At 41.4% G+C, this 14,989-nt stretch overlaps 1 protein-coding gene across 20 annotated transcripts in view; it reads right to left on the bottom strand.

Annotated features, from left to right (window-relative positions):
* Positions 1-14,989, bottom strand: part of PUM1 (pumilio RNA binding family member 1) — a 78,840-nt gene that overhangs the window by 42,166 nt on the left and 21,685 nt on the right. For 10 of the 20 annotated variants that reach the window (XM_068917129.1, XM_068917133.1, XM_068917125.1 and 7 more), the window contains 4 exons: positions 6,519-6,627; positions 3,599-3,777; positions 1,314-1,480; positions 121-391 (listed from right to left, as the gene is read on the bottom strand). In XM_068917129.1, the coding sequence (XP_068773230.1) occupies positions 121-391; positions 1,314-1,480; positions 3,599-3,777; positions 6,519-6,627 (726 nt within the window). The remainder of the gene's footprint in view (positions 1-120; positions 392-1,313; positions 1,481-3,598; positions 3,778-6,518; positions 6,628-14,989) is intronic. The other 10 variants (XM_068917126.1, XM_068917130.1, XM_068917132.1 and 7 more) reach the window with 1 other exon arrangement.

Below are 14,989 nucleotides of genomic sequence, written 5' to 3'. Positions count from 1 at the left end.
GCTCCAAGTCTGCCCCAACCTGCCACCAAGATGAGAGTCTGATCTCATGCTAACCTTACCATGCTGACCCTGTTAGAGGAACTGCAATGAGGCAGACAGGAGCGAGTGCAAATACTCTACCTGCTGTTGGGAATTGTAGTCAAAGAGCCCCACGGTCGCTGCAGCTGAGTCCACAGGTACTTGAGTGCCAGAATAATCAAACTGAAGGGGCTCCATGCCAACGTGCTCCATAGGATCCAGAGGGACACTCTGGGACTCCATGTTGGAGAAATCCTCCACAGGCTTGGCGCCATTAGTACTTGCTAGCTGGGCTAAGCCCTCTGATCCATTCTGGTTTGGACCCAGAAGATCCACTTCACTAGCAGAGTTCTGGCAATTGCCAGGTGTACGGCTGCAGAGAAAGAAGAGAGACCTATCAGTAAACATATTTATTTAATGCAATGTCAGATAGCATCAATTAGCAGCAACAGGCATCTGTACTGGCCAGAGCTGCTTGCAGAACTTGTTATACAGAAAAAATAAAAATGGAGGGTCTGACCTACTTCCCTAAATGAACTCTTCAGAAGAACATATGAATAATAATTTAAGAAGCACAGCCCCCTGCCCCCAAGATTCACTATGGTATACATAAAAACAATTCCGTTTCTCTTTTCTCAAGTGAGGAAAGAGTCAACCATGACAAGATAGGATTCCAAAACTGGCAAAATTTATTTTTCATAAACCTATACAGTAACTATTAACAATTTAGTCCTCTGGCACTCTATCTCACTTGAAACTTTGCTAAAGTAGCTGTCGTGGTTTCCTAATTACCTAACATAAGCACTGGACTGAGGGATGGTTCATCTCAATTCGAGGGCCATCAGCATGTGTCTCACAGTACATTTGCTTCGCTTTTACAGTTTTCCTATATGTCAACATAACAAGGCACAAACGAGTAGGTAGGCTAGCAAAAATTTCAGAAGGCTGCAATTTTTTGGTAACTACGTGGAAGAAAAGTCCACAAACCCAACTACAATTTAGACTAGCACGTAAGCAGGATCAACATCTTCAGTAGGTATTTCCGTAGGAATCCCACACAAGGTAATTAAAAATAGGCATGTAAATAAAACAAAAATATATTATACTAAACCAGGTCTGCACAGATAGGCTAGAGCTATCAGTTTTTCTCCACCTTCCTACAGTGTTTCCCTGGGTACATTGTAGTGTCCCTAAAACACTGTTCCAAAGAGCCAATAAAGGCTCTTTCACTACTGTTTATCACAGCAGAGAAAATCTTATGTGTGACATCAATTAACAACTAATGGTGCACACACCTGAAATCTTTGACATCGGCGTCGATTCCATTCTGCACAGGCAATCCATTTGTTTTATCCATCACATCCCCCTCCTCCTTCAGGTCTCCTAATTTATCACCATCAAACGTGCCCTTATTTTTCTTATCCCCTTTGTCATTCTCATCATTCTCTGCATCCCTTGGCCCCTAGGCAAAAAAGACATTATTTTAATAAGCTTAGTTTTCAGATCAATTTGATTTGCTACCGTCCCTGGGAAAAAAAGGAAAAGAAACATGTCATAATGAAATAAGTCACTTTCAAAACATTAGTTATAACAAATAATAATATGAAAAAGCCAAATAGTCAACTACAGTTGAAGAAAGGAAAGAATTTAGTTTTCATTGTCTCCCAAAAGAGGTTATCATCATCTATTCTGTTTCTTCCTTTTAGTAAAATCAGGGTCTGACTGTCAGCTCTAAACCCCCACCCCTGAAATTATTAAAAATAAATAAATAAATAAAACCAACAACCCCCACACACCACCACCACCACTTATCCAAACCCTCTTTCTAAATGGGACCTGAGCAGTTCAAAATTATTTCAGAAGCTTCCTAAATACAACAGTACGGACAAAAGCGCTGTACAACTCAATGCATCCTCAGAGGTTACTGTCTCCTTGACAGAGACACGCGAATTGGCTGGGCAAGTGCACGTATTCAGTAAGAACAGGGCCACCAGGCAGCTACCCTGTTGTAGTTGGACATTACTGTGACTTGCACAGTGAATTCCAAGGTACGCTTATGAACACACAAGTCAATCACTAACTTCATCACAGGTTCATATGAACTTGAAGCACTTGGAGGGGCTCAAGGAAAAGAAAAGGGAGGAGGAAACAAAGAGAGATTTCAGTGCCTCTGAGCATTTTATCAATGGTATTACATCTGAAGCATTTCTACCCTTAAACGTTTGCATTTTATTTCACTTGGGAAGAGAATAAAGGCTGACGATGCTGGGGGCAGGATTCTGAACAACAAAAGGGAGAGAAAAGCAATGTAATGAATGGTAAGAAGCAGCAAGGAAAACGTACATGTATCCATCACAGAGAGATTTGGTGCTGTCATGAAGACAGACTTTCAAACCCCATCTTCCACTGTAACTGAGAGAAAAGTATTTCATGCGTGACAGGGCTTCTGAACCCCATATCAACCACATCGTTTTTCCATTCTCCCTATTTCGGGTAATTCTTTTTTTCTCATTTCGAAGCAAAGATTGTTTTTAAACAATAATCATCTGATATTTCTTCTTAAAGTAGTTCATTAGTATCAGAGAGTAGAGTTGAAATGCTAACTGTAAATGCCAAGTTTTGAGTCCAATTCTCATTTACACAATATAGTATTTGCAAATGAGACCCTTAGTCTCAGAAAGGACATCCTGATGACTAACACTACAAAGCAGACACATCTCTAGCCCCAACGCTGCGTGACAAATTGTCTCCTCCCGATTGTCCGGCTTCCAAAAATCATCTCTCTTAGGCTCAATAGTTCAAAAAAGTTATTAGGTTCCCACTAACGATGGGCAAAAACAAGAGGATGGATGAGGGAAACCACAAATGGGCTCCCCAAAGAGATGGATGCAGCAGGTTAACAGTAACAAACCTTCTCCGCTTTCATGTTTCGCGAAGCTTACTGGACACCACTCAGCTATCGGGTAGAGCTGAGATGTAGGCTTTCCTCCCACTATGGGGACAGGACTTGGGTTATGCCGCCTTCTTGCCACAACCTTAGGTCTGAGGCAGCAGTTACTGTGCTCCCTTTCCCACCCCATGAAGCACGGTGACTAAGGATGCCCTTTCGCCACAGGAAACAACATGCCCTTGAAAGCATTCCCATACTGGAGCGGCATTTGTAACTACGTTACGTTTCTAGCATCACTGTATGGAGCTTTTTGTTCTTAGCTAGCAAAAGAGCATCCACACGCTCATTCAGACACCACAGCATTAGCTACATGTGTATTTGCACACATTTCCAACAATAAGTTTAAGATGGCATTATTGCAGGTACGCTCATCCTCAGCATCAGGGAACATCAGCTACCTTCACATCCTCTATACTCATCACCCATACTGCATCCCCTGCTCAAGAACAAACCCTAAACCTGCTAGCCTACCCATTTAAGCAAAGATAGCTAAATAAAGAGGAAAAATAAAATGAAAAGGAAATATCTGGAAGGGATTAAAACAAATAGAAAAAACAACAACAAAAAACAAGCAGTAAATGGAGAAAACAACATAATGGGAACTGAAATTTCACAATGAGGCACACTTACAAATCCTCCTTTCCTTAGGCAGGAATCTCCAGGAGATGAGCTCAACACATACTCCACCATGCTAACGCCGAGTCCCCCACTCTCTGACCGTGGTGAAAGCACCGAGTTGACTTCACTGTTCACATGAAAGCCCTGACCAGGTCTTCTCTGAACCATAATAGGCTGGGAAACAGAGTGATCTGGAACAAAAACATGTTTAATTCTTATAAGTAGATCCAACTATTAAAAGGAGGTAAGCCATTAAATACATGCTCTTTATTGTCTTAATTGTACTAACGAGTGCCAGCTTTTTGACTGATGATATCCATTAGAAGAAGGCTGACTTTCTTGCCTGTGAAATACTAGAACCAGTAAAGCTGGAAGCGATAACTACATTCAGACACTAAAAAAACATAAAAATTACATTTCAGCAATTTAAGTCTCTAAATAAATGCTGCAATTCATAGAAGAGCTTTATTAGAAGGAAAAACTAGAACTTTGTTTTTAGTACAGTGAAAAACAGGCAGTCTCAATTTCAACTGCAACTGGCATTTGGAACATCACCATAAGGTTACCCCACCCTACACTTGTTGCCTTGGTCATATGAATTAACGCATTAGTGCGCCACGATCACAATTTCTCTTCACTGCTATTTCCTCAAGAAAGAGAGGTTTATGAGAACTCCATTCTGTTTTCCTCACCCGCTGAACCAGCCCCATCCCTTTATCCCCTCTGAAGCATAAATCTGTTTGCAAATTCAACCCAAACTGACCATGGATGGGTCCCTCTGAGCCTTTATAAACTCTGCAAAAACTGGTGGCTGGGTGGGAGAAGGCAACCCTGCATCCCCACTGAGGACAGGGAAGAGGCACTCAGCCCCTGACCATTCAGACTGGCAATGGTCAGCAAGTCAAAAATAACAGGTAGAAGATATAGCAGTTGCCAGGGGATGGGGAAAGGGACATGGAAAGATATCGATCCTGTAGTGTCATCAAGACAATTAGTTCCATTCTGTCATTGCTCCTAGCCACATGTTCCTGCCTTCTCCCTCAAGCCAGTACAAACATCTGTGCGGCCACAAAGTGAGGCGGACTGGGGAAACTCTCCTTGGTTAGCTTTAGCCCAGAAAAAAAAGTTTGTTTTAATCCAATTCCCCAGTAGATTTCATTGCACTGCTGCGTAACGACTTGTACGTGAGCAGAGAGGAAGAAGTGAGTGGCTTGCACGAGACAGGACTGCTTCTCCTAGCAGCAGTGACTTTAAGTGCTTCCAGACTACAACTTCAAGCTATAGCAATGAAGAAACTAAGCTTAACGGGAGGACTGCAGTGTGTACTTTGGCCAGCATGGACAAGAGGGAAAATGGATGGAGTGAAAGACTTCTTACAGAAAACCAGGCTTCATTACTTCTGCTGTTGATGGAACAAAACAGACTTCTGGCCAAGGACACCTCTGCACCCCACCTCCCCCACGCTCCCCTTCTCTGTGGAAGTGACCTTGAACAACAGCTCAGACCATGACTGTTCCCTTCATTTTAGGTGAGCAAAAGGGGAAACTATTTACTTCCCTGACTCACAGACAGCAGTGCAGGGCACGGCCCAGGAATAAAGGCTGCAAGGTGCACTGGATTAATCGAAAATAAACAAAGGAAGAGATGAGACTGAGGGCTTTGACTCATGGAGATTTGTGATCAGCCGGCGTAGGAGGTCACCTCCCCCAGATGTCTACCCTGCTCGTCTAGTGGACGTAACCAGCCCAACAACAGAGGCAGCAAAGGAGAAAGTCTCACTCAACTACTGCTGTTCAGAGTCTGGCACAGCCCTTTAATCCACCCTCAATTTCAGTTTATATTAATATAACCAGGCATGAACTGTTGCGGTTGAGGACTGGATGCACGTGCTGCTATGGAGATCCACTGCGCAGAGGCAAGGCGGAGAGTCGGAGGCAGTAACTCCCCTGAACGTCCCCAGTACTGAGTCTCCAGGGATGGAGATCACAGCCAAGGTTCTGCCAATCAGATTTGGAGCAGCTATATCCCATTTTCACAAAAAAAAAAAAAAAAAAAAAAAGCAACAACAACAAAAAACCCCAGCCATTTTGAAACTTAAACAAGAGTAAAAAAAAGTGCTCTTGTCACATAATTTTCTCTAGAATCCAGTCTTTCTGCCCCAAATACTTTCATCCGGAGGAAGGGATTTTTTGCAGCAGGAAAACAGTGAAGTTGCTCTAAATCACATCTTCCCTGGAGCTATAGTTCTGTGTAGTTGTTTGGAAACCGCACAAGAAACTCAGCAGTATCTAGGGAGTATATCTGGTGCATATAAAAAGCAGAGGAAATCAAGAGTAAAGGGTTAGCGTTTCACACTCGGCATATGCACGTGATTTTTTGCTGTTTAACTAAAACAAACCTGAATACTTTCCCTTTAAGTTCAAAATAAGGGAAGTTTTCTGATCCAAGAACTAAATTCTTGGCAGACAACTTCAGCCCTACTAATCTGAAACACCGTGGCATTCAAGTCACTCTTTTTTTTTTTTTTTTTAAACTGGATGTTGTTGGGCTTTGGTCAGTTAAGTACTCATAAAAATTGCTTTTTATTCCTCACTTAACCTTGTTTTCTAACAACATTTTTCTAACTAAAAAAAAAAAAAAAGGCAACCCAAAGCAGAAAATACATCAGAAAGTTTAAATTCAAATTTTAATGGTAAGCTAAAAGTTTTAAGCAAACAAACATAAGGGTACGACAAGTTCACATCAGACAATGTTTTCAAAATTATGGATCTCTTAACACTATCCCAAAGCAAAGTGGGCTTTTAAAGTTTTCTGCTATGTAAAAGAGATTTTTTTTTAATCTTAAAAGCTGCGTCATACAAACTAGCCAGTGTTTTTCAGTTGCTTATTTCCATATTCAATCCCACCTAAATTAAGTAAATAATTGAGCTACCTGATGTTCCCCAAGCACTGTCTCTCCACTGATCTCCCAGAAATATCCCTTTTGGTCCATCTTTGCTGGAATCGTCAGATTCCCAAAACTTTTTACCCGGCAACAGCTGCTGCAATTAAAACAAAAAACAAAAAACACAAAAAAACAAAGCATGATTAAAATAAGTATAAAATGCAAACATAAACCATAAGCATCTCTCTTCTAAACACGAAGCAATCATTAAACACAAACTGATATATATGCTTCTTAATCAAAATATTTATATACTCTTAGGCTGAAAGCCATAAAGCAACTGCGACAATAATTCAGTCTCAGCAATCCTCTTACATTCTTAAACACTTCATGAACACACACACACGCCAGCGCACGCACACACACACGCTCCGCATGCTCCCGCCTCTAAACACGAGAGCTGCTTGCAAGAGAAATACTCAGCAGAAAAACTGTTCTGATCAGAATATTGTATCATCACGACGCAGACTTGCCACCTGGATTGCAAGGACACCCATAAACCACCCAGCAATTCCAACAAAAAAATCTTGTATACAAGTAGAGAAGCTCTGATCTTGGCAGGGACAGGAGACCTCGAGAGGTGCCAAGAGCTCTTACCTCTCACTTATTTAATGACTGCTGAGTGCTCTCAAGGCTTTGAAGGTTATTTGTAAACACTAACAAGAGTGAGCAGTTCTGGGCCACCGCACCTGCCACGCAGGCATTGTTCCTCCTAGGCGAAGAGCAAAAGGTTTGCGCGCCTACTCGGAACGAGACAGAAAGCCATCCTTGGCTTGCACGAACTCAAGGAAGAGCGCTCCAAAGTCCAGAAGATGGCAAAAAGAACAATGCGCCCTATTCAGCAGATGCATTTCGAAAATGCCCGACACGCAGAGGAAACACCTGCCGCGTGGCCTCTATACATACGGGGAGGGGAATTTCAAGCCCTGCTTAAGTGCCTTAGACGTGAAGCATGCAATCTGCGAATTAAATCTTCAGGCTGAATGAGATGTAGCGTAATTCGGGCAGGAAACAATAGGGCATTCATAGCAGGCAGCAGAAGAAATGAGCCTTGCCTGCTGAATTCGGAATAAAACTAAAGGAACTGAAAGATTAACAAGTACTCACATGAGTCTATATGAAATTACCATAGCACAACAAGAATCATCAGGTTATGCAATGCCTCCTACGTGTTGTATACATTGGTAACTGCACAACCCATCAGCAGAAGTGCAAATTTAAGGCTACAGCATAACAGGGTAAATACTTAAGACAGCTAGATGAAGAGAAAGCAAACATAAATGATTTGTAAGAGCTCACAGCTTTCACTGTGTTATGGTTTGAGGAAAGACAATCCGAAACGTTGCACTCGCTATTTATTTTTTAACTTGAAGATCTGTTTATTCAGCAACTCACCATATATAGCAGGTCTGTATGTCTGGGGATAAATCCAAGGTTCACAGGTTTGGATAACCAGGGACAACAGATTGCACAGAAGACAGATATTATAATAAAGTGACACCAATTTCACCCAGCACATGAAAAGCAAAATTCCTTCTAAATTCTGCAGAACTACTGCAGAGAAGAGACCAAATACATTCAGTTATTTAACTAACAATCAGACAATGATGCTGTTGCCTAACATTTAAAAGCAATCTTGCTTTTTGCAGTCAAATTAGTTGAGAATAAGATCAATTCAGGGCTTAAACAGAGGAGCTGATTAAATAAAAGGGGGGGGGGGGGGAGGAAGCTTAACGTGACCCCTTTGGAAAAATGCTTGCATAGATACAAGACGGAGAGCAAACGAAATAACAAAATTTAGCATAGAAGCACTGTTGCTCATGCTGCTCTCAGTCACACCTCAAGCTACATAATACACAAATATGAAAATTTTAAGGCAGCAAAGACCTGCTCCCAGTTCCTCAGAGAGCATTGCTTCTGCTTACCACTCGAGCAAGAGCTATCACAAAGAGCATCTTGCTGTTGAAGTGAAACACTTACGTCCGCACCTGTATCTTGTCTATATATACACATACAAGTATAAAAAAGAAGTAATCCCAATCTACAGAGGCTGCATTAACGTTTCAGTATGACCCAACTATAACTGCTGCTTTAACTCTCAGCCCACTGAGCGGGAACCAGAAAGGTTTGGCTTTCTGCTCCCTCTTTGCAGCAAGCAGAAGAAACATCACGAGGCAACAGCAAGTCACTCTCTTTTTACAACTTTGTCAGCTACTTTTGGATTTGTTATTGCATTGGAAACTCAGTGGAAGACTGCCCATGGTTTTCTTAATAGTCAAAGGACAAAAGCAGTGAAACTTGCACAGATTCATTTATTCCTCCATCTGCACCACAGGATAACATTAAGGAACTGAAACAGCCTAGACTGTGTGTGTGTGTGTGTATATATATAGTATTAGAAAACACTAAAACACATTGGCTGTGTTTAAGTTTTTCTTTAAGCTTCCTTCCATTCCCATATTTTCACTCCTGCTGCCACCATCCCACCAAACATAGACACTGTCCTGCTCATTCAGCGTCAGGGAATTTTGAAGAAGAAAGTGATAGAAACTAACTGACCCAAACTTTAGCTGCAGCTGAACAGTTCTTGCTTCCTATGGCAATATCTAAAAGTGTGAAAGGATGCAATCTGTTATATAGTCACGTCTCAGAAAAAACAGATGAGAAAGACCAGGGGCTTGCAGACAGGAATCAGAAAATATTCTGCACAGACACCTTTTCCCTATGCAAAGAAAGATCATTCCTGAGTTTATAAGAAAGCTGAAATCCTTCCTCAAGCCGAGTTTCCAAAATGTTAGTAAGTCTTCCCTACATACACATGAAAGCAATACTGAGCTCTACAACTGCAAGAAATTTATTTCTACTTTAATGCAAAAGGCAATATTAAACTCTGTCAAGAAATCACGTATAATACAAACATAAGAGGAAACCTGCCTCTGTGTGCCAGTACAGAAAAAAATGGGTGGGCAGCCCAACGACTGTCTGGCAAACGCAGTCAAAGCAAAATCCATTCGCAACATTTTTAAAGCAACCCTAAAATCTGGAACAAACAATTGAAGTCTCTGTAAGTATTTCTCCTGAGAAAGTCTGCTGCAAGTAACTAAGTTCAGTCTTCTCTCTTGGCTTTAGGACTTTAAAATATTTGGTTTCTCAGGCAATACAAACAATGACAATAAAACAAGACTTCTTTTTTCTTTTCTAACATTTTAAAATTTACAACCCATTTCCAATTCAGTAGCTCCAGCAGAACTTCGCATTTTTAATACAGCCACGGCTTACCACTTCTTGGCCGTCAGTGGCAATAGCAGGTGAAGTCATTCCCACTTGCTGCATCTCAGGGTCAGAGCACGGTGCCCCCTTAAAGTCCCTCTTTAGAAAGAGCGACCTTTAGCAGCTCCATGCTGCAAACTGGCACTTAATTCAAAGATATGAAAAATTAATGCTTCATATGAAGAGCTGTTCATAAACTATAGCAACAGGCTGTGTTACGAAGCAGAATCAAAAGAGCAAGGCAAGCTTTTAACTGTATTTTGTTTGCTTTTTTAAATAACTTCTTACATTTTCCTGAAAATATGAACAGATTTCTACAAAAAGGGGTGAGAGCGTTTCCTCTGGCTGGAGGATGACTTGAGACTAGCTTACCCTTTTGTTGTTTCACCAGCCCCCAACCTCTTTTTTAAGGGTCAAAACACACACACTCACCCATTTAGCCACTTGATCCTGAAGAACTGTACCTGGCCTACCTGGCCTCCTCCTCATAAATTTGCAGTGAATTTACAAACAAGGATTTTTTTTTTTTTTGGGGGGGGGGGGGAAAGGGGGGGAAATCTCTCTCTTTCTCTCTCCCACAAACAGACACTTCTACCAAACAAACAACTTCAACTTTGCCCCCTATCATTTTACATTTTTTTCTCCAAAGATAAAAATTAAGATTTCACACTGGAAGTTTTGCACTGCTAGGGGGGGAAAAAAAATAAAAATAAAAACATGGCATATCAGAATAATGAAATTTAATTTCCATACTGATTCTGGATGTGTTTACAAGGGAGGGAAAAAAACAAGACAATATTAGCAGGTGGGCAATGGGGGTCCTTGTTCTGTCCAACCAGTACTGCTCCAATCAAAACTAAAGGTTTAGCAAAGGGAGCAGTAAACATCTCGCACTAAGTCATAAAGATGCCTCCAAAACAAAGAATTTTTCCCTGGTAAGGGCTGTCAGTTGCAACGGAGGGGAGGGAGGGAACAGAAAAAATGAAAACAAAAAAACTCCATCAACACACTTATTTTAAGTGAAAATCATCCAGTTCTTCAGGTTGGAAATTAAGAAGGAAAATGCAGTAGGTTACAAGATTAGTTTATTTGTTCCTTGTCTTTATTAAAAATTGACCCTATCTAGTATGAAAGTAATCCTTCTAAGCCCTCTTACAGAGGGCTTAACAGAGTCAGGCCAATGTTCAATTTAGCAGGGTAGGGGTGGCAGGGGGTAACGGGGACTTTACACATCCACAAAAGCAATTCTACAATCAACAAGTAAAAAGCCAGCGCATACAGATCCCGCTGAGATGGGATTATGAATTAGACAAATTAAGTCAACCAATCCCCTTTAGACAAGGCAAATATTAAGACAAAAGAAGCCATCTGTGCCACACCACAGCGGTAGGAGAACCAGGTTTAACCATGGCAACAGATGTAAGAAAGCAGAGCTTACGTTCACAAGTTACATCTGGGCAAGTGCTGTAGGTTCGCAAGCACCGAGATGTCATCTCCCCTAAAAAACATTGCCCTCTAATTAAAAAAAAAAAAAAAAAAAAAACAAGACAGCAGGACGCGGTGCCTAGCAGGCAATTCAAGCTGGGATTCCCCAGGCAGCTCTGCCAGCGTAGAAGCTGAAAGGAAGGGCTTTGCTATCCCATTCCCCAAACCAGCAGCTTTCTGCCTGATCGCAGAGTTAAACTGGCTCATGGGAAGGTCCGATAAACACAAAAGCAAGCACTGAGAAAAGGGAAGGATGGTATGACTGGGAACAGAGCGGGGAAGGTGGAAGAGGTCTCCCCCTTTGCAGGATGCGCACCGTTACGTGGTTTAAGTGCACTTCATTGAACCCATGGCCTTAAGCAGCCTTTCTCCAGTGGCCAGCGCTGGCCTAAGCGTTCCTCGTTGTATTCTTGCTCAATCTCTTGCCCTGGAGCTAGTAAGACCCTTCACTGAGCCCTCCTGAAGCGCCACTTTAGGTTACGGCGGAAGCATAACCCCAGTCACGGATGACCATCGTCCTTCACAGACACTACCTCAACACTCCCACGTCCACGGCTGCTAGCACTAGCTACCTAAAGAAAGCCGCCAGACAGAGATATCATTCAAATCTTTCAATACTCCCCAGTCCAGCTGCCGATGAATCATTAATTTGTGAGAATGCACTAAAGTCATCGTTAGTGGGGAAAGGAAAGCCAACCTTTTTGGTTTGTTTTTTGTTTTTTTGTTGTTTTGTTTTTTAAACCAGATAAAAGAACGCCTAGGCACACTTGGACAACCACTCTCCTTAAGGGGGAAAAAAAGCACTGGTTGCTGGAGAAGCACGATCTTATCTAGGACCCAACCAACTGCATCAAGGGGACATAAGCAGGGACCTGTTGAGCCATATATTACTTTAGCCACCGTTGTTTAAGAGCTCGGCTACAACGAACCGTGGCAGGTGCAGCAATTACCTCGTTTGCCTGAAGTGAGAAAACACCAAACTCCGGCACTAGAACCTGACAGGCAGCAGCGCAGAGCACAATAATTAAACGCCTGTCAGATGAAAACGGAAAATATTTATTCCTAGTCTGTCTTCTCAAAAGTAGGAGGAGAGTCACTGTTATCCCAGATAGTCATACTTCAAAGCAACTCCCTCAGTTTTTGAAGTTAAGAACCCACCAGTTACCTCATGTTTTTCTGTTCCCATGCTCCCGCCACCCTCCTTGGATTAAGTTACAGTTAGCCACTCACCCACCTACTCCTTCATGCTAGATACAGGCTTATCTCATAGCATAACCTACTACCAAACCAAGAACGTCGCAGCAGTTCAGAATGCCTGCAGGACACTGATGACAAAGACAAATAACACCTTACAATCTCTCTGCACCGTCCAGGAGACCAAAAGACGCTGCACAAACACTTAATAGTGCAAAGCTCCAGATAAGAGGGATCTAAGTGAAGAAAAGCAGATATCTACCTCCACTGCCTTGAAGAACTGAGAGGAAAAATAACTTACATAGCTCATGGCACATCTCAGCTCAGTATCGCTGTTGTGTGATCAAAGGCCTCAGACCACACTACAACAAGCATGGACACACACTCAGATCTATGCCCATTCTCCGCAGTTGTTTTTCTTCCTTTTCCAACTGCTACTCATCACCTTCCCTCGTGACTTTCCAGTTCAATGTCCGGTGAGAAGGGAAGTTTGATGCAAAAGTAGTGAAGAATTCGTTATGCTTATGCAGCTTTTAGTAAGGCTTCCCTATGTTTTCCTTTATTGTAACTAAAATAAACGGGATAAAGTGCTGAAAAGGGGGAAGAACAGATGCACCTTCTAGAAGATGACTTTCAGTGCTAGTGACCACATCCACTATGAGCGTCCCAAATCTTTTCCGTTTCAGAACAGGGCAAAAGGCTACTCTGCTGCTTTTCTTTTCTGTCTCATACTTAAGAGAGTCTTAAACTTTGATTCACAGAGAAATTTGGGGGGGGGGGGGGGGCAGCACAAGGTTGGCTGCAATGGGGGGAGAATGGGATTTTGAAAACTTAAAGGACCATAATGCAGATGACAGTTGCAGGGTTTGCAACTATTCCTAATTTCCTCAGATTAGAGTATCTGTCCATCACAAATCAAAAGCTATTACCTATCCTGCTGTCAAAATTCAGATAAGACATTGAATTGTTTGAGAACTCTTTTTAAAAATAAGCTCCAATGGCTTCAGATGCACAAACTCCTTAAACTGCCACACTTAGAACGACAACGTTGCCCACTGAGGAAAAAAGTCTACAAAAAAATGCAAGATAAAGAGATACACTAAATGCTCTGTTCTCCCAAATGTATAAAATAAACACTCTGTTCCTCATCTTTCTCCTCCAGTGTTTTTCATATCAACTCCATGTTTCAGAGTATTAACACTTCCTGCAGATAAGGCTCTGGAGATTAAAAAACACAAAAAGTGAAAAAGAAAAAAAAAACAACCCTCCCTCTTGTCCTCATTTGTCTCAGACTTAAAATTCTTTTGTCGCAGACCTGACATTTTTTTCCCAGTGTTCTTACGGACTTTCTCAATGAGTTCCCCTTCATATTCAACAGAAAAAAAACTAAAACACATCAGAACCTTACTACAGTAATGTCTAAGCAACAAAGAGATAGGGCATGCCGCACAACACCGGAGTCTTTAGTTTAAAAAAAAAAAAAAAAAAAAAAAAGCATACTGTCTTGAAAGCCAGTACACATATCCTGCACTGATCTCAATTTACATAGCTCTTTTAGTTGGAATATTGAAATATCTTAGAAAATGTAGAGATTACTACTACCGAAAATTCAGTGGATAATGAAAGGAAATTCCATGGGGACTGTGGAAAAAAACCCAAAGAGAAACAACAAACATTGTCTTAGCTTAGGCAAACAAGAGAGGGGAATGCCGTCTCTCCTGGAAAAACATGCTCACTCCAATACGTGCACAAGCACAATGACAGAAGAATGCATCTCCAAAATTCCTACATCACAGATGCAAAATTAAAATAAGTAAATAAAAGATGAGTCATCACTTGGAAGTATCAGTGAACCTCACATCCTCAAAAAAAAAAAAACTTCCCTCAAAACAAAAAACCACTATACAAATAAAGAGTTGGTAAGTATCACTGTATTTAGGAACGCCTTTATGTATTTAAACTAACACAAGCTAATGCCACATTAAAGACGAGTGGTGCTTGCTTACTTACTCTCTCTTACCAGTCTCAGGGAGCCTGTATACTTTATGTCTGAAAAAAAAAACCATTTTACTCAAGTGATATTTAAAAAAAAAAAAAAATCCAAAGATTCGAAGCTGCAAAGTTCAATGAATTCCATGAGGTTTTTACTGGGTAGAAGGCACTCACATACGAATAACACCGCACAATAATCCTGGTTTTATGTTTTCTCCAAACCAATCATCTCTGAAGTGTTCTAGGGATTTTTTTTTTTAAAACCTGATTCATAAGCTAGGCAACAAAGATCGGATGGACTAAAAATGGAGAACATAAACCAGTCTGAACCTGACAGACAGGAACACAAAAAGGAAGCCTCTCCAAAACAGACGTGCAGCAAGCTAGCACGCAGCTGACCTGCTGCCGTTTAATATCCTTCTACTACACAACTTTTTCCCATCTCTATTCCTCCGTAAGCCTCCGAAGGGACTGACTAAACAAAAAAGGGAACGTGGCAAGGAAAAGAAGTGTTTACA

This window comes from Struthio camelus, chromosome 23 (assembly GCF_040807025.1).
Source record: "Struthio camelus isolate bStrCam1 chromosome 23, bStrCam1.hap1, whole genome shotgun sequence".
Taxonomy (NCBI): domain Eukaryota; kingdom Metazoa; phylum Chordata; class Aves; order Struthioniformes; family Struthionidae; genus Struthio; species Struthio camelus.
This window is presented reverse-complemented; position numbering and strand designations above follow the sequence as displayed.